General features: G+C 39.9%; 1 protein-coding gene across 1 annotated transcript in view; it reads right to left on the bottom strand.

Annotated features, from left to right (window-relative positions):
• Positions 1-25,655, bottom strand: part of LOC126198479 (dmX-like protein 2) — a 304,650-nt gene that overhangs the window by 119,647 nt on the left and 159,348 nt on the right. The window contains exons 32-40 of the mRNA XM_049934840.1: positions 22,246-22,447; positions 19,224-19,498; positions 18,445-18,708; positions 17,467-17,574; positions 17,180-17,369; positions 16,929-17,092; positions 14,722-14,875; positions 14,550-14,642; positions 14,273-14,455 (exon numbers count right to left, since the gene is read on the bottom strand). Of these exons, the coding sequence (XP_049790797.1) occupies positions 14,273-14,455; positions 14,550-14,642; positions 14,722-14,875; positions 16,929-17,092; positions 17,180-17,369; positions 17,467-17,574; positions 18,445-18,708; positions 19,224-19,498; positions 22,246-22,447 (1,633 nt within the window). The remainder of the gene's footprint in view (positions 1-14,272; positions 14,456-14,549; positions 14,643-14,721; positions 14,876-16,928; positions 17,093-17,179; positions 17,370-17,466; positions 17,575-18,444; positions 18,709-19,223; positions 19,499-22,245; positions 22,448-25,655) is intronic.

Raw genomic sequence — 25,655 nt, 5'->3', positions numbered from 1 at the left:
AAGCATGTCTGTACATATGCTGGCTACCTTTCTTGATATGCTGTGATTCAAATCAGCACATGTGTGAATGTTTGCTTGGGAAACCTTGTCCTTCAGGTAACCCTACAACTAGAAACCACAGGGAATGAGATCAGGTGATCATCCTGGCCAAGCATTTGGAAACGACCGGCTGACAATTTGGTTGTTTCCAAATGTGTTTCAGAGAAGCAGGTGAACTTCATGAGCGAATTGTGGTGGGACCCAATCTGGCATGAAAACTGGTGAGTTCAATGTGTCTCTCTCCTGCAGGGTGGGTAAGACATGCTGGTGAAGCTTATCACAGGAAAGTTGGCAAGTCACACTGCATGTCTTTGGTCCTTGAGCACCAACCTGTTCAAAAAAGAGAGGGTCAATGATGAATGTAGCCATGAAGCCACACCGTACAGTAAGACATTCACCATTCAGAGGAACTTCATGCACAGTGACTGGAGGTGAAGATCCTCACGCTCAGCAATTCTCTGTGTTCATCTAACCATCAGAACCATCAGAGGAAAATGAGCTTCGTCTGTCCATAGGATGGTCCAGGGCCAGTCCTCATCAGAAAGTGGAGAGCAAAGTCAACACCATGTTGTGCGTCCTGTGGTGCAAGATGCTGTATGGTATGGATCTTGTACAGGTATCATTTGAGAATCGTCAATAAAATTTTTCTGGGTTTGAGGCCGCATTGTGAACTATAAAATTCCGACCTATCGGCGACTATTGCAAGACACCTTCCTCAGGGTTTATTGCTAACTGCTGAACGAGCACTAGTTTCATTACTTATATACTATGGAGGAGTGCTGTCATTGGATATAAGGGTGAGGAGGAAGGATATTAGGTGTTCTATTATTGGTCTTTGCATTATGTGTTGTCACTGGCAGAAACAGGCATTTTCCATTGGAGTTTCCTTTACTGCTTGCCACTGGTAGAAATCGACGAATAGGAAAATGAGTAGCGACTGCAGCGTAGTGTTGTTTACTAACTGCCTAGTATTGGCTAGGGTGCGTCAGCACTCTGTATACCCTCCGCTGTTGTGGCCTACCGCATGCCTGTTGCTTTGCGAGAGCCATCCTTCCGCAAAGCTGTCACTGCTGGCAGCCAAGACGCTGGAAGTTGGTACCCGTCTTCTCTATTCATGTTGTTGGGTTGTTTGGCTGTTTCTATAGCCTCTCTAATCTTCCTCCTCAAACTAAATGGCTGTTTCGCCAGTACGTGGACCTCTCGAAATTCAATCTCCATCTTGCACTGTTCCTGGTGTTCTGCCACCACTTAGCAGTACACTCTGAAGAAGGCATCTTGCGATAGTCGCCAAAATGCCACAATTTTATAGCCGACAATGTGGCCTTTAACCCAGAAGAATTTTATTGACAGGGACAACAGCTGCAGAAGCCTATGTTTACATTTAATGAACCTGTATGCGCAGATCTACAGAAACATCGAGCAGCTCGAATTACTGAGGCTGAAAAGAGGTAAATTGCTGAATTATTTTGCGTTCCTGAAGAGAAGCAGGGACACCAATGTTGTGCCACTTTTTTTACAGCCAACGTCCCACATACAAGCCAGCAAAGTTTTGTTGCGGGAAAGGATCCGCCACATTCGTGGTAGTCTTGACATCAACAACATAAAACTGTGTGAACTGCACCTCTTCCTGAGTGGAAAACTGGATGAGGATGACTAGGAGAAGGTAGACAGGTTAACCTTCCAACAAGCCACAAGATCAAGTGAAAATACCACCAACCGCCTGAAGACGAAGTTCGACAAATTGCAACGGAACAAAGCGGATGAAGGACCGATTCTGGACACGTGACGAACATTGGTGAACCTCTCCAGACACACCTTGAGCAATGCAGCCACACAAATTCTGGCTAAAGGAATTAACTAAGCAATCACACAAAAACTAGTACTGAAAGAACACAGCAGAGAAGATGACCACCTGTACTTTCCCTCGGAGATTTAAAACTTCTAAATCCTTTGAATGGTAAAGGTTTTATAAACTGGCATAGAACTTCATAGCACTTCAGGATACGAAACCCAGCAGAAAACACTGTGTTTTGGAAAGATCTTTAATGTGCAGAAATATATATATACTGTATATTTTGGTATTACAAAAGTGTAAATACAAATTTTACCAAATACAGCATGGTAGCTTGTGAAGCACTGAAATTAAGATTGTGATGTGCTTTGTCAGCCTATCAAAGCTGAGGTCACATGATCTCGCCAGCCAATGACAGCAAATATTCATGGCACAAGACACGAGATGTAATCAGCCAGTAGCAACATCACTGTCAAGTTGTGCGAGCATGCAAATAGGAAAAGTTAATGGTTCAAATTAATATACACACAGTATAGTTACCAGAAAAGCTTAGCTTTCATTTATAACATTGGTTGTCAAAATTTTTTCGACTTTTTCTTCTCCATGTGTGTGGTCAGGTAGGATCCTAAGAGCACAATTTAAATTGCAGTAGTTGAATATTTCTGACAGCCACGATCATAAATTTCATTGCCGTGCACTAAACATATCGTGGGTTACTTGGCCAAATACATGTTCCATCGAGCACTTCGACTTTTCCATAGAAAAGCTCGTTATGTGGGAAACTGCTGAAGAACTCACTTCTCACTTTTTTTTTCAAGGATAATTATCCTGGAACCGCTTGGCAGATTAAAACTGTGTGCCGGATCGAGACTCAAACTCGGGACCTTTGCCTTTCGTAGGCAAGTGCTCTACCATCTGAGCTACCCAAGGACAACTCATGCCCCGTCCTCACAGCTTTACTTCTGCCAGTACCTCATCTCCTACCTTCCAAACTTTACAGAAGCTCTCCTGTGAACCTTGCAGAGCTAGCACTACTGAAAGAAAGGACACTGCGGAGACATGGCTTAGCCACAGCCTTGGGGATGTTTGCCGAATGAGATTTTCACTCTGCAGCGGAGTGTGCACTGATATGAAGTTCGAGTCTCGGTCCGGCGCACTGTTTTAATCTGCCAGGAAGTTTCATATCAGTGCACACCCCGCTGCAGAGTGAAAATCTCATTCTGGAAACATCCCCAAGTCTGTGGCTAAGCCATGTCTCCGCAATATCCTTTCTTTCAGGAGTGCTAGTTCTGCAAGGTTTCCAGGAGAGCTTCTGTAAAGTCTGGAAAGTAGGAGACGAGGTACTGGCTAAAGTAAAGTTGTGAGGACAGGTCGTGAGTCGTACTTGGGCAGCTCAGATGGTAGAGCACTTGCCCGCGAAAGGGAAAGGTCCCTAGTTCGAGTTTTGGTCCGACACACAGTTTTAATCTGCCAGGAAGTTTCATATCAGCGCACACTCCACTGCAGAATGAAAATCTCATTCTGGATAATTATCGTTTTTGCCAATGTTATTGCAGAATTTGTAGTTTACTGAAGAGCTAAAATAAAAATGAAAAACTAGGCTTGAAGCTTGGTCTTTTTAGCATGTGTTATCCTTCAAGACATATAAAACACAAATGTGCCAGCAAAATTTTAAATATTACCATAAATGGCTAGTCTCCTGGGCCCAACATTTTTCTACATGGCTCGTCCTCAAACTGTTAAATTCTGAATGAGAGTCAAACACTCCACGACTTAAGAAATTCATTGTACATTCTCACACATAATGTAATTCATCTTGTATAACAGGAAATTCACTTTGAAATTAGTGCTTCTTAAAACACCATTCGAAATATGTTCTTGCAATCTATTAAAAATGTAAACGATTGTGACATCACGCTCATCGAAAGCAGTTTGTTGTCACAAACTATTGCATTGTCTTCGTCCTAAGGTCTCTGGCACATTTTCCTGTTGGCAGACGCTCGTCTGTGCACCGTGTTTTGTTGTTGTAAATGGTCCATTTTCTTTCCAACTAAAGTTTTATTTTGGTGTTAATCTGTTGTTTATGTTTTACTGCTGCAGTATTACTCTGCAGCGGCATGCTAAAGTAAAATTCTTTATTACAGGATCACTTCTTATCAGGCAAAATTGCAGAAATTTAACTGAAAATTAAAATAGTGAAAAATTCCTGGAATTCTAAAAAGTTCCCAGGTTTTTCACAATGAATAAATTGCCGGCATTTTTCCTGGATTTCCCAGTTTCCCGGGGTGTACACACACTGTAAATTACATGGCAGTAATGTGTACATACTGTTTGTGACATCTGAGGAGAAGTCAGAAGTGTGTGTGTGCTTAATATTTTGGAAAATACTGAACTAAAACATATTTGCCAAGGATTTGTTTAAAAAAAGCCATGCTGAGAAGAGATTTCTTTCTGAATAAAAATTTGAAAGCTATTACAGAGCTAAAAGAAAGAACTAGTTAATCTCTGACTTGGATCTCTTATTATGCAAAACTGATACAAACTTTGAATACTGAAATATTCTGGAGAGTAGGGACAAGGTAGGGTGCATGAAGATTGATTAATTTTCTTATTCAGGAAGTGGCTAAAGTGATCAAAAATTATGGCGACAATAATTTACTGTTTTTTGAGAGTTAGTAACACATTAGCCAGAGATTATTGCACTAACTTATGTTGAGGTTAGCAGTGATCCTTGGTTGGCACAGTAGTGAAATCAATGGATAAAGAGAATTTTTGAATTAAGTTATGCAATTACATTTAGAAGAAAAAGTTTTGAAGTATAAATACTGTTCAGTGCCCACGATTTGACTGGCCAAGATAGATACGAAGCCCACACCTACCACAGTAGTACAGGTTTATATTCCAACTAGCTCCACAGGTGACGAAGAGATTGTAAAATGTATGATGAGATAAAAGAAATTATTCAGATCGTGAAGGGAGACGAAAATTTAATAATCATGGGTGACCGGAACTCAATAGAAGGAAAAGGAAGAGAAGGAAATCTAGTAGGTGAATATGGAATGGGAGTAAGGAATGAAAGAGGAAGCTGCCAGGAAGAATTTTGCACAGAGCATAACTTAATCATAGCTAACACTTGGTTCAAGAATAATAAAAGAAGGTTGTATACATGGAAGAAGTCTGGAGATACTGGAAGGTCTCAGATAGATTATATAATGGTAAGACAGAGATTCAGGAACCAGGTTTTAAATTTTAAGGCATTTCCAGGGGCACATGTGAACTCTGACCACAATCTATTGGTTATGAACTGTAGATTAAAACTGAAGAAACTGCAAAAAGGTGGGAATTTAAGGAGATGGGACCTGGATAAACTGAAAGCACCAGAGGATGTAGAGAGCTTCAGGGAGAGCATTAGGGAATGATTGACAAGAAAGGGGGACAGAAATACAGTAGAAGATGAATGGGTAGCTTTGAGGGATGAAGTAGTGAAGGCAGCAGACGATCAAGTAGGTAAAAAGACGAGGGCTGGTAGAAATCCTTGGGTAACTGAAGAAATATTGAATTTAATCGATGAAAGGAGAAAATATAAAAATGCAGTAAATGAAGCAGGCAAAAGGGAATACAAACATCTCAAAAATGAGATTGACAGGAAGTGCAAAACTGCTAAGCAGGGATGGCTAGAGGACAAATGTAAGGATGTAGAGGCTTATCTCACAAGGGGTAAGATAGATACCGCCTACAGGAAAATTAAAGAGACCTTTGGAGAAAAGAGAACCACTTGCATGAATATCAAGAAATCAGATGGAAACCCAGTTCTAAGCAAAGAAGGGAAAGCAGGAAGGTGGAAGGAGTATATAGAGGGTCTATACAAGGGCGGTGTTCTTGAGAACAATATTATAGAAATGGAAGAGGATGTAGATGAAGATGAAATGGGAGATAAGATACTGCGTGAAGAGTTTGACAGAGCACTGAAAGACCTGAGTCGAAACAAGGCCCCGGGAGTGGACAACATTCCATTAGAACTACTGATGGCCTTGGGAGAGCCAGTCATGACAAAACTCTACCATCTGCTGAGCAAGATGTATGAGACAGGCGAAATACCCACAGACTTCAAGAAGAATATAATAATTCCAATCCCAAAGAAAGCAGGTGTTGACAGATGTGAAAATTACCGAACTATCGGTTTAATAAGTCACAGCTGCAAAATACTAACGCGAATTCTTTACAGACGAATGGAAAAACTGGTAGAAGCCGACCTCAGAGAAGATCAGTTTGGATTCTGTAGAAATGTTGGAACACGTGAGGCAATACTGATCCTACGACTTATCTTAGAAAATATATTAAGGAAAGGCAAACCTACGTTTCTAGCAGTTGTAGACTTAGAGAAAGCTTTTGACAATGTTGACTGGAATATTCTCTTTCAAATTCTGAAGGTGGCAGGGGTAAAATACAGGGAGCAAAAGGCTATTTAGAATTTGTACAGAAACCAGATGGCAGTTATAAAGAGTCGAGGGGCATGAAAGGGAAGCAGTGGTTGGGAAGGGAGTGAGACACGGTTGTAACCTATCCCCAATGTTATTCAATCTGTATATTGATCACGAAGTAAAAGAAACAAAAGAAAAATTCGGAGTAGGAATTAAAATCCATGGAGAAGAAATAAAAACTTTGAGTTCGCTGATGACATTGTAATTCTGTCAGAGGCAGCAAAGGACCTGGAAGAGCAGCTGAATGGAATGGACAGTGTCTTGAAAGGAGGATATAAGATGAACATCAACAAAAGCAAAACGAGGATAATGGAATGTAGTCGAATTAATTCTGGTAATGCTGCGGGAATTACATTAGGAAATGAGACGCTTAAAATAGTAAATAAGTTTTGCTATTTGGGGAGCAAAATAATTGATGATGTCCGAAGTAGAGAGGATATAAAATGTAGACTGGCAATGGCAAGGAAAGCGTTTCTGAAGAAGAGAAATTTGTTAATATCGAGTATAGATTCAAGTGTGAAAAACTCGTTTCTGAAAGTATTTGTATGGAGTGTAGCCATGTATGGAAGTGAAACGTTGACAATAAATAGTTTAGACAAGAAGAGAATAGAAGCTTTTGAAATGTGGTGGTACAGAAGAATGCTGAAGATTAGATGGGAAGATCATACAACTGATGAGGAGGTACTGAACAGAATAGGAGAGAAGAGGAGTTTGTGGCACAACTTGACTAGAAGAAGGGATCGGTTGGTAGGACATGTTCTGAGGCATCAAGGGATCACCAATTTAGTATTGGAGGGCAGCATGGAGGATAAAAATCGTAGAGGGAGAGCAAGAGATGAATAGGCTAAGGAGATTCAGAAGGATGTAGGATGCAGTAGGTACTGGGAGATGATGAAGCTTGCACAGGATAGAGTAGCACGGAGAGCTGCATCAAACCAGTCTCTGGAATGAAGACCACAACAACACATCCAAAGTGACTCTGATTTCAACAAGAAATGGGTTATGCAAGATGGAGCTCAACCCTATTGTATCAGGAGAGTGTTTGATGTTCTAGAGGTGCACTTTGGGGACCACTTTCTGGCTCTGGGGTACCCAGAGGCCACTGGCAGGGGCCTTGACTTGTCATTGTCTCCAGATCTGAACACATGCGACTAATTTTTGTGGAGCTATATTACAGATGAGGTGAACAGCAATAACCCCAAACAATTTTCTGAGCCGAAAACAGCCATTCAGGAGGTCATCAACAGCATCAATGTTCCGACCCTTCAGCGGGTCATGCAGAATTTCTTTATTCGTCTGCGCCACGTCATCACCAATGAAGGCAAGCATATCAAATATGTCATAACCTAAATCTGAATACATGTTGAATAAAGTGTGTGCACGCCTTAATTTGTAAACAACTTTTTTTTCTTACAGTTCATGAATTTCCACCCTGTATATGGTTAGGTGTAATCTCTGGAAAGAAAGTAGTGGACTTTACTGCTGCAACCGAGCTACATAAGATATGCTCAGCCAGAAGATTTCATAAGCTACTGCTCTGTAGTACCCGTATAGAGAGAGTGTGACATAAGCACTGTGAGAATACTGCTGTGCAGCTTCCAACGTGACCGGACACTGTGATAATACCACACTGCGGTGACCGTGAGATGACATCACTAATAGCACAGTGTGGCTCCCAATGTAACAGTACATGTCATTATAACAACAAAAATAATTTTTGACAAAATAATTTAACTGGATAGATAAAAAATCTACTCACCAAGTGGCAGTAAACCACACGCATGAAAGAGGGTTGTAATTAGACAAGCTTTTGGAGCCAGTGGCTCCTTCAGGCAGAAGGGTTGAAGGGGAAAGAAGAGCATGCACAGAAAAAGGACTGGAGAGGTCTAGGAAAAGGGGTAGATTTTGGGAAAGTCACCCAGAACCACAGGTCAGGGCAGACTTAGCACGGGATGAGAAGGAAAGACATTGTTAGAGACTGTATCGGATAAGATTTTAAAACCTGAGGGCTGAAAGGTGGAAGATAGGGTAGCTTTGCCATCATACATGAGTTAATGAGAGTTAAAAGCTAAGTGCATTGTATGTAACAGAGGTTTGAGGGGGAGCGGTGAAAAATAGGTGGGTAAGACAATGAAAAATGTAGAAAACTAAAACGGAATGAAGAAAAGAAAAGTTAGTGTGAAATGACACGTCATACACCAGCTGTTACATAAACATTATTTGGCCTTTTACATCAGCATGACTACCACCAAATTATCAATTAGGATGAATGGGCATAGGCAGAGGGTGTATACTGTCAACATGACAATCGCAACTGCGGTGCCTGTTTCACTACATGTGCCACCTGGATTCTTCCCCCAGAGACCATTTTCTAAGAACTCTGCAAGTGGGAACTAGCGCTACAACATGTCCTTGGTTTTCGCCACTCACCTGGCCTTAATTTACATTAATTTCTTCCACCTCAGCATTTCTTCACAGTAAGTACTCTTTTCCTCACTCCACTTCAGTTTTCTACATCTTTCATTGTCTTAACCGTCCATTTTTTATCACCCGCTCTCACCTCTGTTACGTACAAGGCACTTAGTTTTTCACTCTTATTAACTCATGCATGATGTTAAAGCGCAATTTCTGTCTTGCCTGTTACCTTGTCTTCCACCTTTAAGCTCTCAGGTTTTCAAATCTCGTCTGATGCAGTTGCCAACAATCAGTCTTTCCTTCTCATCCTGTATTAAGTCTCCCCTGACCCACAGTTCTGGGTGACTTTCCCTAAATCTAGCAATTTTCCTACACCTCTCCAATCCTCTTCCTTCCCCTTCAACCCTTCTGTCTGAAGAAGGAGCCACTGGCTCTGAAAGCTTGCCTAATTACAATCCTCTTTTACATGTGTGTTCTGCCACTGCTTGGTGAGTAGATTTTTTATCCATCCAATTGAATTATTTAGTACACATCATTAGTTTCGCAGATAGAATAGTTTTATCATGGTTGTCACTCATAAGGATCTTAATAATTCTGGGGGAATGCCATCTACTTCAGGGGACTTATTTCAACTTAGATACGTCAAATTCTTCTCACAGTGTCAACCCTCCCTTCTAATCCTCCTTTACTACCTCTTCTCTTTCTATAATATTGTGTTGAAGTTTCCCTTACAGCGACCTTTATGTATTCCCTTCCTTTTTTAAAAGTCTTTTGTAAAGGATACATGGTCTCTTACTCAGATATAAGCATATTTTGCTTGTATACTTGACTGATAAGCGAGCAATTGATTTACAAGTGCCGAGTATGACCAGCAAGTGATATTATTGTTAGAGTCAGTGAATAGTGTGGTTGTTGTATTGGCATAGCAGGAGGTATATCGTACTGTACAGCTGAGTGCGACCCCAATTGTCATGGGTGGCCCTAAGCAAATCGTAAGAATTAATACAAATGGTGCCAAAGTATGAGGGCCATTTTTATTTTTTCAACTTCCAATCTCTCTCTCTATTCGTTTAGTCGGTTCCGACTCTTCGTGACCCCATGAACCAAATCACGCCACTTTTTCCTGTCTTGCACTTTCTCCCGTAGACCTTCCAGGTTGGAACACACTGCTTCTGTGATGCCATCGATCCATCTCATCCTCTGATGTCCTCTTCTTCTAGTTCCTCCAATCTTCCCCAGCATTAATGTTTTTTCCAGCGAGGCATGCCTTCGCATTGTGTGTCCAAAGTAGGTCAGCGTTTGTTTTAACATTAGACCTTCCAGGGAGAAATCTGGTTTTATTTGCTCCAATATTGATCTGTTGGTTCTCTTTGCAGTCCATGGAACTCTAAGAAGTTTCCTCCAACACCACAATTCGAAGGAGTCAATTCTTCGCCGTTTGGCCTTTCTAATGGTCCAGGTCTCACATCCATACATCACAACCGGAAAGACCATAGCCCTCACAATACGGATCTTTGTTGCTAGTGTTATATCTCTGGACCTTATAACTTTGTCAAGGTTTGACATCGCCTGTCTACCGAGCAACAGGCGTCTCTGGATTTCATGGCTGCAGTCGCCATCAGCAGAGATCTGGGAACCGAGATAACTGAATGTGGTCACTATCTCCATGGTTTCTCCTGCTATATCCCACGAATTGGTAGGTGTAGTTGCCATAATTTTCGTTTTCTTCACATTCAGCATAAGACCGGCCTTTTCACTTTTGTCTTTCACCTTCAGTAAGAGTGTTCTCAATTCTTCTTCACTTTCTGCCAACAGGATCGTATCATCCACGTACCTGAGGTTGTTTACATTTATTCCAGCTATTTTAATCCCTGTTTCTCCTTCATCTAGCCTCACATTCCTCATAACATGTTCTGCATACAGATTGAATAAGTATGGTGACAGTATGCAGCCTTGCCGGACCCCTTTCTGAATCTTTATCCAATAGGCTATAACTAAAAGACAAGTTCATAGAAAACAATTATTTAATTACCACAAGTTTTGTGCACTTATGGTTACTTTTCGACATAAACACCGAAAAGATTGAGACATTTATCATACCCGTGGACAAGCTTTGCACTATCCTCTTCAAAAAATGTTGCCGCCAATGATTGCAAATAAGCACCGACATTGTTTTTAAGATCTTTGTTGGTTCCAAAGTTCTGCCCTCATAGCCACATCTTCAGTCAGCATACCTCTTTGTTTGTTTTGAAGACCAAATACACATTTGATTTCAGGAATTGTGTTGATCCATGACAACGCTCATCTACACACTGCTGGCACAACTCAACAGCGCCTTGAACAATTTCAATGGGACATTTTTGATCATCTGCTGTACAGTCCTGACCTGGCACCCACCGACTTTCACCTTTTCCCTGAACTGAAGACGTGGCTAGGAGGGCAGCACTTTCAAACAAATGAACATCTTCAAAGCAATGTCAATGCCCATTTGCAATCATTGGCGGCAACATTGTTTGAAGAGGGTATTGCAAAGCTTGTCCACAGGTACGAAAATGTTTCAATCTTTTCGGTGATTATGTTGGAAAAGTAACCATAAGGGTACAAAACATTTGGTAATAAAATAATTGTTTTCTATGAACTTGTCTTTTATTTAAAGCCTATCAGAGGTTGAAAGAAATAATAATAATAATAATAATAATAATAATAATAATAATACGGTGTGCAGATTATTGTAAACGTGTGTGACAATATTTTCATGTATTTGACCTATACTGAGCTTACCGTATTTACTCGAATCTAAGCCGCACTCGAATCTAAGCCGCACTCGAATCTAAGCCGCACCTAAAAAATGAGACTCGAAATCGAGGAAACAAAATTTTCCCGAATCTAAGCCGCACCTGAAATTTGATACTCGAAATTCAAGGGGAGAGAAAAGTTTTAGGCCGCACCTCCAAATCGAAACAAAGTTGGTCCATTGTAATATGAGACACAATTTAGGTCGAATGAATGACGATACAGCTACAGTAGTTTGCTTCGAGTCATAAGCTTAGCAGTTAAGCTTTACCAGGTAGCCATTGCTATGCGTCAGGCGCTCCGTCTGTATTTATACGGGTACCCTTCCTTTTTCTCGTGCTTCATCTGGTTTGAATTGATTGTTTATTTTTCTTTGATCTGATAAGCGCCGTTCTCTTTGTTATAGGTGTTTACGTCACTCTAACCTAAAAATGTATTACTGTACTGTGTCATGCACTGTTTGTTGCATTCTGATAAAAGAGTGTTTACGGCCTGTTACCGCTCGCGGCATGGCTTGCTTTTGTGCAGGCTAATGCCGCTTTTTTTAAGTCTCATTAGCGAAACAATGGCAAGAGACTGCTATTTGTTGTTACTTACACTGCTGCTCTCTTTGATAATGATCAACAAGAACCAAATAATATACTGCATATGGTAGAAGTTTTGAATGACAGTTTAGCGAAAATTTTTCTCCGTTTGAAAATCTTTGCAGATGCCTCTTTAGTACATAACATTCTGCACAGAAATTAGAGTCATCTTAGATTTAAAAATTTAGTCGATTGCCGTGCTTCATTTCTGACTGTATCACTATTAGGCATAAGAATAATACGAATATAAACATAACATGATATGTATATTCTTCCGCGTTTGCTGTTGTCTCACTCTAGTTTCATAGTTTATTAGGCAGACAGGATTTAAATGAGATACCAGCAAACACGAAACAATACATGGCAAAATATTTATATTCGTATCATTCTTATGGTGAAGAGAATACTGCATGTGATTCACAGTTCATAAAAGTTCCTATTAGCAACCATCTCTTCTCACAGGTAGGAAAAAATTCAGAACGTAGAGTTGGCCATATTGACAAATATCCCAAACAGTCTTGTCAGTCGAATTTTCGTAGTACATTGAAATGCTGCTACATTCGAAGATGAACAATGCAGAATTTGTATTTACTTCGTTGGATAATGTATGAAAAGGCATTGGTCGAAACTCGGGGCGGAGAAAAAAACTCGTCTTCCATCTTTTTTTAAATTTATTTACTGACGCAGAGGTTTTGGCGCCAGTATTTATCTTTGTGCTTGCAAAGCATGCCTGTGTAGCGCTACATATATTCGACGGCAGAAGTTAGTTGTGGCGGCATCTACCAACATTTTTCAGAACTTCCGCTTACGTTGCACTCGATTCTAAGCCGCAGGCGATTTTTTGGATTAAAAAACAAAACGGAAAAAAGTGCGGCTTAGATTCGAGTAAATACGGTAGGTGTGAATAAATGTGTACGACAAATATAGTGACTGTTACTACTGTGCTTAATAAAAATATATCACTTGACTCAATCCAAATTTTTGTAAACTTCATTACTGCAAAACTTCTATTCTTTGAATATAGTATTACTGAGCAGCCAAAATGACCAACAATCAGAAAATTAATCGAGGGCATTTCACTTGCCATAAGAGCTCATAATTTCATGCAGATGCTTCTCTTCACTCCGAAGGTCGCCTTAATTTTCCTATGCACTGCATCTATCCTTCTCTTAGTTATGTATGCTTCTACAGCCTCCCACTTGTCCTCTACCCACTCTCATTTAGCCATTTTCCACTTTCTGATCTCATTTTCTAGACATACACATTCCCTTACATCATCTTCATTTTTATATTTGCTATCAATTAAATTTAATAAATCTTGTGTTACTCAGGAATTTCTACTAGGACTTGTCTTATTAACTATGTGATTCTCTGTTGCCTTCCCTATTCCACCTCTCAAGGCTATCCATCCATCTTCTATTGTGCTCCTTTCTCTCGTTTCAGTGCAGGTTTGACTAAAGCTCTCTCTGTACCAGTCAGTAACCTGTGACTCCTTCAATAGTCTTCTCAGTCTTTAAGAACTGCAGCAGAACATTGCGGATGAGATTGCAGCAATTCCGGCAGTCAAACTTCAATCAGCCTTCAGCAACTTGCTGACCAGGGATAAAAAGTGCCGAGAGATGAATAGTGGTCACTTTCAACATCTACTATAGTCAGGTTAGTACTATACTTTCTTTCCTCTGCTATATTTCCTTGTACCCTGGAACTCTGTTCTCCAGGCCACTTTTATTTGCGCCACCCTGTACTCACGAGAGGAAGAATTGCAAAATGCTGATTTATTTATGTTTTTTTATACTGCAATTGAAGCATATTGGTGGGGCAAAAGAAAAGCAAAACACATGGAAGTGCTGCATCAGTTCAGACATGCTTACAAACATAAAATCAGAAAGAAGATTTTTTCTTTCACTTTGTTCTGTTTTGTATCCCTCGAAATTAGTGTTCCACAGTGAAAGAGAGGATCACAAATGGGAAAACTATTAAAATCAGAACCAGAACAAGGAATTTACATTGAGGGTACATTGGTCATCTCTTTCCTACTATGATAGAGAATTTTCAGAAATCAAGAAACTTTAAAGAAAGTCGAACCCATGTTCAGCACCTTATTAAAAATATTGTAATAAAGGGAAAGGAAGTCACTCCAGTTTTACAATATTGTAGTTATGACTTACTCCTGTTCAGCACATCATCAGGAGACTGTTTCATTTCCAAAGGTTTATCACTGCTTTCCTCATCTTCCACGTCTTCATCATCATCCCATTTTAGGACAAGCTCGTCATTGCTTTGCTTTGAAACTGGTTCTGACCAGTCTATTGAGGAAGCTTTTGCTGGTGCAGACCAATCCAGAGATGTGGCTAGACAAAAACCATAATATTATATATAATAAGACAAAGCTTTGACATCTCTGTTTAAACTTTAGAACCTGGTAGTCTATCAACATAACCATACCTTTGTCAGAGCTTCCTGTGCCTTCCCAAGTCAATATACCTGTGTCAATCTGATGATCTTGGAGCCTTGATTTACTTGGGCTATTCAGGGTAGCTATAAGAATAAGTATAAAATTAATTCCACAATAAATGAAGCTAAGAAATATACATTAGTACCCTACTGATCTACATACTTGGTGAATCATTTCCATTGGCATCCATCACTTTGCTTGGTAGTTTTGACAATACTTCAAGTGCCAGTGCAGGGCAACCAGCCTTGAAATGTGCATGTGCCGTTGTGAAGTACAGTTGTCGTTCCAATGGTGTTATGGAATCTTCAAGCATTAGCTACACCAGAAAGAGGAGAAAGTGTATAACAACAGAATTACCATTAGAAAAATAATTAAACAATACCAAACACAATGTTCTGGATTAAATGTAAGTGAGGACTAGAAGGACAGATTGTACTCTTCTACAATTCTATGTGGTGGGCACTGGACAGGAACACAGAAAGTATTCGCAACTACCACATCTCCGGTATTTAAATTTTTACCTCTAAAGAAGACTGAAGCATCAAGAAATGCACATAGTCCACCACTACTACCACCCAGTAAGTAATCTGAAAATTATGCATAATATATGAACAGACCATACTGAACATCTGAAGAGTGTGTATATCTAGATCTTTAAAGTTAACTTCATATTACGAAAGATAATAAAAACCTTAGAAGCCAGGAAAGCCATAAATTATTTTTGTATACCTATTTCAAATCCCATCTGTTCCCATTGGAATAATTAAACATTAAGCTTCATGTATGACTTGTGTCTGACTACCTTTACCTCTCAACCTGTCAAGGAGAACAAGTTGTTCAAAACCACTCAGGATTCTGTGGGGTTTTTATGTTCAGGCACACAGTTGATATAAGTTACTTTTCAACAGTAATCCCCCCCCCCCTTCCCCCAAGTGCCCAAGTGTCTTCCCTTGTCTGGTGCTGTGTAATAAAAATCTCGATAAATTTTCTGCAAGCTGAAAATTTTCAATTGATCTCTGATTGGTCTAAATATAAGGTATAAAGTATAAATGTTACACGGACTTCGTATCTAGTTCTCTTTTCATAACAGTGAAAAGGTACATTATGACTCTGCCTTTCACATTATGACTGTTTTAGGTTCAAAATGGCTCTGAGCACTATGGGACTTAACATCTATGGTCATCAGTCCCCTAGAACTTAGAACTACTTAAACCTACCTAACCTAAGGACGTCACACAACACCCAGCCATCACGAGGCAGAGAAAATCAATGACCCCGCCGGGAATCGAACCCGGGTGCGGGAAGCGAGAACGCTACCGCACGACCACGAGCTGCGGACGACTGTTTTAGGAAACTTAATAACAGTAAATAATGGGGGCATATATGAATGTGCCAAGAAATGAGTTAAAGTGGACAATTTAAGTTAATATACATGCTACTGCAAATAAAATATTATTTTTGAAAGAACAAAATTTTCCTAACAGCTACACTTCAAGTGCACATAAAGCTCAGCTGATGGAAAATTTTATTAAAGGCTGCAGATTTACTGTCCCTGTCAGTCATGTTATGCAGAAGTTTAACTAAAGATTATGTTTTGGAACAGCAAGAGCATATGTGCTTCCAAGGAAGTGATCACCTGTATTATAACAATATGAGCAATGTAATGAATTAATGCTTCACTGTGCATAACATACACATTGAAAATGCAAATAAGAACGAATAAAAATTAGTTTCATAAACAGAACTTTGACAAACATTGTTTAGTATAGTCTTTTTATTTTAATCGCAATAGTCTAATATGATATCCCCAAATTTAAGATTTTGATAGGGCAATGGCCCTGCTGCAGTGGTTCCACCGGTTCCTGTGAGATCACCGAAGTTAAGTGCTGTCGGACGTGGATGGGTGACCATCCAGGCCGCCATGCGCTGTTGCCATTTTTCGGGGTGCACTCAGCCTCATGATGTCAATTGAGGAGCTACTCGACTGAATAGTAGCGGCTTCGGTCAAGAATACCATCATAATGACCGGAAAAGCGGTGTGCTGACCCCACGACCCTCCTATCCGCATCCTCCTCTGAGGATGGCACGGCGGTCAGATGGTCCCAGTAGGCCACTCGTGGTCTGAAGATGGAGTGCCCCCACCCCCTTTTTTTTCTTTTTAAATAAGATTTTGATAGGGAAAAAAAGGCAATTAAAATTGATCTGTTCTGACGAATAACCTTAGTGTCCGCGGTAATACATACCTTCATGAGGCACTTGCTTTGAAGAAGGAGAAATATACAGGGCAACATATTTTCAAAATGTATGTTACTGGCTTTAACTGTTCTCAATGCAATCACTAAAATAGTAGGTTGCTTAATGATACATACCTGCTTATCTGGGTTGGCAGATTTTGTTTCTGTTCCATAACTGAATCCAGAAAGCACAACAGTGTGGGCTTTCCTCCTGTCCTGGGCAGTTGAAGCAATATAATGCCGAATTAGGAGTGGATGTGTACGCAGGTACACATAGAAGTTGAAAACATTTGGATTTGCTGTAAATTATATAAAATGTGAAAAATTGCAACAAACTGCAGCCATAACAAATTACAACACATCAGAATTTACACACAGTAAATTACCTGATGCAGCTTCAGACCTGTCATCATCAATGTGCTGAGGGTGATTTGAACCAATATTTGTTTGTAGAAGAGTATTCAGACTCCCAGTATAATCTTTCAAAATCCATAATGCCATTGACCGCAGGAAAGGATCTGGGTGAACTTTTGTTAAGTTTTGATTTCCACCTTCGCTATCACAGCCCAAGATTTCCTTTTACAGTGGAATAAAAAATAAAAATAAAAGGCTTAAAAAAATGGGATTTTATTTACCTCACAATTCGTCAGTAAACTATGTAGGACCAACATACCTCATAAAGAAGTCTCTTGAAATTTGGTGGCGTTGAATCCAACTCCCCTTCATATAATCTAGCAATTACCATGGCTAATTGAAAGTCATTCAGCTTGTTTAAGCACACCTGCAGAACAAATAAGGCCATTACTTTTTAAAAATTTTTCAGAGTACTATTGACATTGAATTTACACCATGTTAACACGAACACAAAAGATAATAAATTTTGCTAAGGGTGAAATTTGAGAAGATGTACATAGCTATTCACAAATGGATTTATCCTTGAAAGACTATGTGATTAGGTAAGAGAAAATACATCACTGATTATGCAAAATTACATTGCCTTGGTTATCCCAAAACCAGTACAGTCTCACAGTTGTGGTGTCACAATAATTTACTTCAACAACTTGTCAAAGGAGTGCACAATATAATGACAAGTGAACAACAGTTATTTTACTGGATGCTTGCAGAGATATTTCCACTCATACCTATAGTGTAAAACAATAACAAGTCATATGGATGTATGTGATTCTGAATGTGTAATGACAATAAGCTGAAAAGAAAGTTGTCACAGGGAGAGAAATTACCATGCCCATTTAAATAGAGAAGCAAGTGGAATTCATAAAATAATTGTTTAGAGTAGAGCAAGGAAATACTGAAGTTAAACTGAGTCTAATCCTCCCTTGCAATGAAATGTATGTTGCAGGTAGAAAGTGGGAACCTGACAGAATAGCCATAGTAATACAGATTTCACTGTGGGTACACACGAACTCTAGCCATGGGTCCATTTCTAGTCCACTGGCACAAAAACAACACCACACACAGACAGACAGACAGACAGACAGACAGCCATCAGCGATCTCACCATGACACATTCTTGTTTCTAAAACATCTGCATTTCACTGTCTTTCTGATCTAATATGAAAATGCAACTTGATTATTTTAATAAGCTACTTTTATTTTAGTAGTCAAAGAAAGATTTAAAACATAGAACAACCTCAATTGCATCACGCAGTGCACCAGCTAGAAGAAAGAAGGCAGCCGCATGTTCAAATCGTTGCTTTCCAAGGAGTGCAAAAGCATTCTTCAATGCTGCTTTTCTCCAGCGATCATCAGAAAAATTATTAGCAAAGAAATGAGTCATTCGTTCATCCCTCTTTGATCTGAACAATCCACATACCAAACTCTTTTTCTTCATTGCAAGGTAAAATATGGCTGCATCAAGTGGATCTTGATTCACTAGATAAGCAGCTTTAGCAATCTGAAATTCAAAACAGAATCACCAGTGTCATTGTATAACAAAGTTAAATTGTTTCCTATAAGACAGTGATTATTAACAATGTAATGCATTTAAGGAATTAACTGAAGAATTAAATACAAAAACTACATGCAAAGATACGCATCCTAATAAAAGAACAACCAACAAGTGTGTAACAATCAAAGCAAAAATACTGAACACAGTAATGCATACATTATTTACTTATTTCACTTAAAGAACACTTTTAACTTATTGTAAATAACTGAACTGATTGTAGTGTTGGACACTAACTGCTGCTTTTGCAGGCACAGTGCATTAACACTGTCACAAATTTCATCACAATATTGTTATGCCTATACAAAAATATGATTTCAGGAACTATTCTTACTCATCAAATGACTTATTATATGAATTTTAATATATATTCTCCATACAGCTATTAGGAATGCTGTTGCGTGTAATTATAAATGAGTGAAATACCTAATAGCTATCTCGAATGTACGTGTGAGTACTCATACCTTTTCAATGCAAATCTTTAGAACTGTGTGATTCCTCAACCACCATCCAACTCCAAGTTCCTTCAACACAGACCACTTTGGGCTCCCTTTTGCATATGAAGGTATAAGATTTAACAGCTCTTCTTCGCTCTCTGAATGGAAAGCCCACACCAGGTTATTTGTGCCAACACCTTGTCTTTGGAACTGTGCACGTTGAGCGAATGGCAAACACCGCAGAAGGTAGTTGTAGTGCTTCATTGCCAACAGGAAGCGTAGGCCACAATCATCTAGCGAATCTGCAAGTATTTGAATATTTATATCAGCACATTTCTTTGGATAGGCTTCAATGAATTTGTTGTTGTTGTTGTTGTTGTTGTTGTGGTTTTCAGTCCTGAGACTGGTTTGATGCTACTCTATCCTGGGCAAGCTTCTTCATCTCCCATGAATTTGTATGAAATAATTTTATCTGAGAGAATAGACTTTTGTCATCTGTTAGTACAAAATGAAATATTTCCAAATGGAAAGGAAGATTAGGATTTAACATTCCATTAAGACAGAACACAAGATGCCATAGTGCAAGGATGGGGAAAGAGATTGACTACGTCCCTTTTGAAGGAACCATTCCAGCATTCATCTTAATTGGACTGGAGTAGGGCTATGAACCCCACTCCTCCTGACTCTGAATTCAGAATGCTTTTACTACATAAACTTACTCAGTACTTTGAAGTGGTGAGAAAAAGAATATTCATTAAAATGAAAAGCCAGTTACTATTAAAACTGAGACATAATTACTGGTCTTTAAAAACAATACCATTTTGAAGGAATACAAATTTCTGAAAACTCTTAATGTATCACTTTGCTTGTGAACATACGATGAAATATATGCGTTATGAAAACTGCAATTAATTTCAGCATGTCAGTATTAATTCTTTCTTAGAAGAAACTGAGACAGTATAAAGACCTCTCCATGGTTTTCTTTTGCCTGTTTTTACAAATGGAATGTCATATCAATACCTAAAATTGGACATGATGGTGTTATGGAGTAGTAAGTGAATTCTAGTACATCTAATGATGGAAATTAAACAATGGAAAATCCAGGATGGAATGTAACAATATTAGAAGGAAAATGGATACCTACCACATAGGAGAGATGCTGAGTTGCAGATAGGCACAACAAAAAGACTCTCACAATTAAAGCTTTCGGCTATTAAGGCCTTTGTCACTAGCACGGACGCACGCACGCACACACGCACACACGCACACACACACGCACACACGCACACACGCACACACACACACACACACACACACACACAAACAAAACTCACACACACGACTGCAGTCTCAGGCAACTGAAACCACACAAGTTGCCTGAAACTTCAGTCGTGTGTGAGAGTTTCGTTTGCGTGAATGTGTATCTGCGCGTATGTTTGTGTATTGTTGATGAAGGCCTTCATGGTCGAAAGCTTTAATTGTGAGATTCTTTTTGTTGCGCCTATCTGCGACTCAGCATCTCCGCTATATGGTGAGTAGCAACTTGCCTTCTCATAATACTGTTACATCTAATGATGGGGTTCTCCTAAAATATGTGATGAGATGATAAATAAAATTATTTGGAACCAGAGACAAGAGTTTATGCTACTAATGGAAAACATATGTTTTTACAATATTTTCATTTTACAAGACAGATTAGTTAAGGAGACAGATTACGAGAGAGGTAGACAGTGTTGACTTTTTCTGGCTGACCTCATGTGGAGCATGTTTATTATGTTGGAGGGGTGGAGCATGTTTATTATGTTGGAGGTATGGAGAGAGAATCAAATCTGTGACAGAATTCTTTAAAAATAAGTTCCTGCTGTAGGATTTGATATGTTGGAAGAAGTTTTTGTCATACGAAAACTAAGAAATCTTACAACTGAATACTGAATACTGGCCAAACTCTGTGTAAGAGACCATAGGAGCTTTTCCGCTGAATGTCTCAGGACTGGAGAAAGAGACAGAGAGAGAGAGGGAGGGAGGGAGAGAGAGGTCGGAGGGGAGTTAGATTGGTAGGAAGAAACAACATTATTGCAGTTTACAGTACAATGTTCCAAATGCACTAGCTTTAGCATGATGTGTTACTGCCGAGTAACATAGCTCAATGAAACTTGGACTGTAGACAGAACGAACTGCTACAGTATAGAGCAGAAGATAATTGAAAAAAAATACACAACACGAACAGAAATGATGCTTTTATTCCTACCTTTCACCATATGAGAGCATGTAATACACCGAGGAACATTATTGAACATGACTGCTTTGGTGGTCCTGGTGTTAAGGTGCTGGGAGGGATAATAAATATTATGACACTGTGCACTCACCAGTCAACGTTATTGCGACACTACTCCTTCCTCGTGTGCATTGTTCAAGGGTGCAATCAGTTCTGACTTTATTTTTATGGATGAGAATGTGTGATCACATCAAACTGCATGGGTGGAGGAGCTCTTGGAATGAGAGGGTATTCGGCCAGTGGACTGGCCTGCCCGCTCCCAACTTAAATCCCACTCAGCGTGAGCAGAATGTGTCGGGGAGACAAATTGCAGCATGTCCACAAGCAAATCCCATCAAGCACATGTGAGATGTGTTGGGGAGACATATTACAGGAAGTAAACACATGCACCAACAACCATCTGGCAGTTGTCTATTGCACTGGTGGACAAGTGGAACTCCTTACCAACACTGTGGTCACATGAAAGCATATTGCAGAATATGCATTGCCGTTCTTGGTAATCACACACACTCTTAAGAACCGTGTCCCAGCTTCTGTAATAGGCGATTATAAATCACAATGACTTCAGTATAATTATTTACTTTGAATTAAAATGTCATTTCTGTTTGTCTAGTTATGTATTTCTTTTGGTTACATTCAGTAGTATCTGTAGCAGTTCTTTCTATATATGGTCCAAGTTTCATTGATCATACTTACTTGGCAGTGACACATGTGTAGGTAACTTTTGTCCTTAAGTTTTGCACAGCAGTGAGTATCCTGTAAAAAATTTCTTACCTGTGGATACATCATCTCCTTCAGGCACTCCTGACAGATTTTCTTTTGCAATTGCTGTTTTTGCTGCATCAATAGCAAATCGCTCTGCAAAGTCTGTGTTGCATGTAGAAACAGTATCTGCCAAAGCTAAAAGATGCATCTGATCAAGACTTGAAAGGCCAGGTAAGTGTGTATGTGTCAATAGCCGTGAAAGGACACGCCCCTACATAACAAAATGGTGGTATTACATACTACAACACATACAAAATGAATAAATGCTACTACACACACAATGGTATCAACTTGTACAATATACTATACAAATAAAAATGTTAAGTAAAATATGTGGCCATGGGCAACTGCAGAAAGTTTTCCAAGAGGGGGCACAAGATTAAAATGTTGCCAGTTTGTACGTAACTGATTCAATGAGTTTGAAAACGTGTCCAAGAACTACATCTGACAATAAGTGAACAAAACTTATTGTGCCTTAAAACATTGAGAGTTATCTACTTGACATTTTTAAGGTGATTACTTTGGTAAATAAATGGTGAGCATATCTCAGAAGTATTTGCAACAAATCTTTTTTATGTTATTAATATAAATACGGATATCACTTTTTGATTCCATTATCTGAAATTACATCTTCATATGATTAAATCAAGGGCGTTCAATGAGTTATGAAATAAAGATAGAAAGTATTCATAAAAATGATGTACTCATGCTCCCATAAGGTTAGGCTGAAAGTAAAAATTAAAAATCTGAAATGGAAAAAAAGGTCAAAATGATTGAGAAACCCTTACTGGATATCAATGAAAGTGCCAAATTAATACTCCTCGAAGTTGAGAATAAACTTTAGGAAGGGCTTATTCGACTCTGATGCCATCTATGACACTTTGCTTATAAAACTGCACATCAATTCATGTCACTGGATTTATTCCATTATTTACATGATTTATAGTGTTTAGTCTTGATGGCATATGTGAACTTGAAAAAAGCACTTTCAAAGCTACAATTATTTTAGTTGGTTAGGTGAACTGTAGCGTAGCCCAGGACCAATATACAACTGTTATAGGCCAGTAAAAAACAGCAAAATCAAGATAAAGCAGCCTAGAACCAGACCAAGGTAATTGTCCTCTCCAGTTTATCACATTATTGTGCAGCAAGCCAACTAGTATGCACAATTTGTAGCTCGGTGACAACATGTGGTTCTGAGTCGCACACAGATAAGTTCCCATTCTTGAAGAGTACAGTTTTTCCTCCATGAAATTTCCCACTTTGTTCCCTCTCTTTGAGGACAGAAAATAGTATGAATTACTGTTGTGATTCCACTGCACAACAAAAGGTGGGGGATCCTTATGGGGATTGCGGTTGGGTGATTGGAATATATACTGCTGCCATGTTTATGAGCTCAAAATCAGTGACAGAATCCATGTGCCACGGTGCAAAGACTTACTCCTTTCCGTTCTGTAAGGGCCTAATAAGGAAGTGACAGAGCAAAGACTAAAAATTAAATTTTGGCACAGTTCTGTAAAGGTTCATATCAATCTTGACTGCAGGTCAGCACTGAACCTGGACCCGCAACAAGAAACCAGTGTAATTTCCTGTGAGCAGACTAACAACTAAAGAAGCTCAAGATATATAATGATTCAAAATTGTTAAGGCTTTCGTGGCCACTTGTTGACAAGGACAGGAAACTGCCATTTCTAGATGTGCTGGTCACAAGGGACGGCGAAAACCTGGGACACAGCGTGTATCGAAAACCGACACACACGGACCGATACCTGCACAAACTGTCAAACCACCACCCGAGCCAGAAAAGAGGCATGATTAGTACGCTCGTAACGAGAGCAGGACGAATATGTGAGCCTCAACACCTCAAACGAGAAATGCAACACCTGGAAACTGTTCTGAGGAGCAATGGGTACTCCACAAATTACATTAGAAGTGTAACAGAGCTAAACACTCGGCGAAGTAAGGAACCAGAAAAAGAAATGTCGGGTACGGCCTTTCTGCCATACATTCCCAGAGTGACGGACAGAATCGGCCGTATATTGCGCAAACACGGCGTAAAGATGATTTTCAAACCGACAAGGAAGATCAAAGAGTGTCTTAGATCGGCGAAGGAGAAAAGAGACCCACTTGCAATGTCGGGGATATACCGTATACCTTGCACATGCGGAAAAGTTTATGTCGGAATGACTGGACGATCCATTAACACCAGGATCAAAGAGCATAAGCGACATTGCAGGTTGGGGCAGGTGGAGAAATCGGCCGTGGCAGAGCACGCACTGAATGAGACCGACCACGTAATAAAATTCGCCGACACGGAAGTTCTGGCTGTAGAGAAGCACTATCACACGCGCTTGTTCAGAGAAGCTGTAGAAATCCAAAAACACGCGAACAGTTTCAACAAGAAAGAGGAAAGTCTTAAGGTAAACGGATCCTGGCTTCCCGTACTGCAGCGAACGACCGTCGCAGGTAGCAAGAGGAGAACCGCACCGGAAATGACCACGGAGAAGCCCTCGGACGTTGGCGCGCCAGGTACATATAGTCTGTGGCCGCGAGCTCGCCTCCAGTTCACCACCGGCAATGGAGGGTGAAGCTTTGACAATGCCAGCCACTCGTGCTGGCGAAACGTCAGAAAAATCATTAGATGAACGTCGGCCGAAGAACCCGAGACAGAAGCTACATAATGATTGCTGCAGCTGCAGAACTTCTCTTCTTGTTCGGACTTGTTACCTGTAAATCTGCAGTTTAGAGCAGCTGCTGACTATAAGTACTGGAAAGTCGAAAGAATTCTGTAATGAATAAAAAGCTACTGTCCATATTCCATGAGGGAGCAAGTGCCCTCACCTGCGAACTCCTATGCCTAACAATGGAAATTCCAGGTTGGAATATCAAAAATATTATGAGAAGGATAGACTGCTACTCACTGTAAAACTGACATGTTGAGTTGCAGGCAAGCACAACAAAAGAATTGTTAGATACTTAGCTTTCGGCCAGAACCTTCTTCAGAAAAGAACACACACACACACACACACACACACACACACACACACACACACACACACACACACACACACACACACACAAAGCAACCACACCTCATGCACATGACTGCCATCTCTGGCAGTTTGGATCGGAATGCAACTGTCAAGCTGAATCGAGCAGCAATGTGCTGTGGGGCAGGGAATGGGAAGGGATAGTAGGGTATGAGTGGGGTGAGAGAAGTGTGCTATTTGGTGGAGCATGCAGGGATTAAATGGAGGTATGAGAACACTGTCAGGTGCAAAGTTGGGAGGCTGTGGAGCAAGGAGGTGGGTGGGAGGGAGTGGGGAGCAGAAAAAGAGAGGAGCAAGGAAGGGGAAAGGGGGACAAGTGCATTGGCAGAGAGTGGCACACAATGAGTGTGTGGGCTCCTGAATATAGAG

The sequence above is a fragment of the Schistocerca nitens genome, chromosome 8 (genome assembly GCF_023898315.1).
Source record: "Schistocerca nitens isolate TAMUIC-IGC-003100 chromosome 8, iqSchNite1.1, whole genome shotgun sequence".
Lineage (NCBI taxonomy): Eukaryota > Metazoa > Arthropoda > Insecta > Orthoptera > Acrididae > Schistocerca > Schistocerca nitens.
This window is presented reverse-complemented; position numbering and strand designations above follow the sequence as displayed.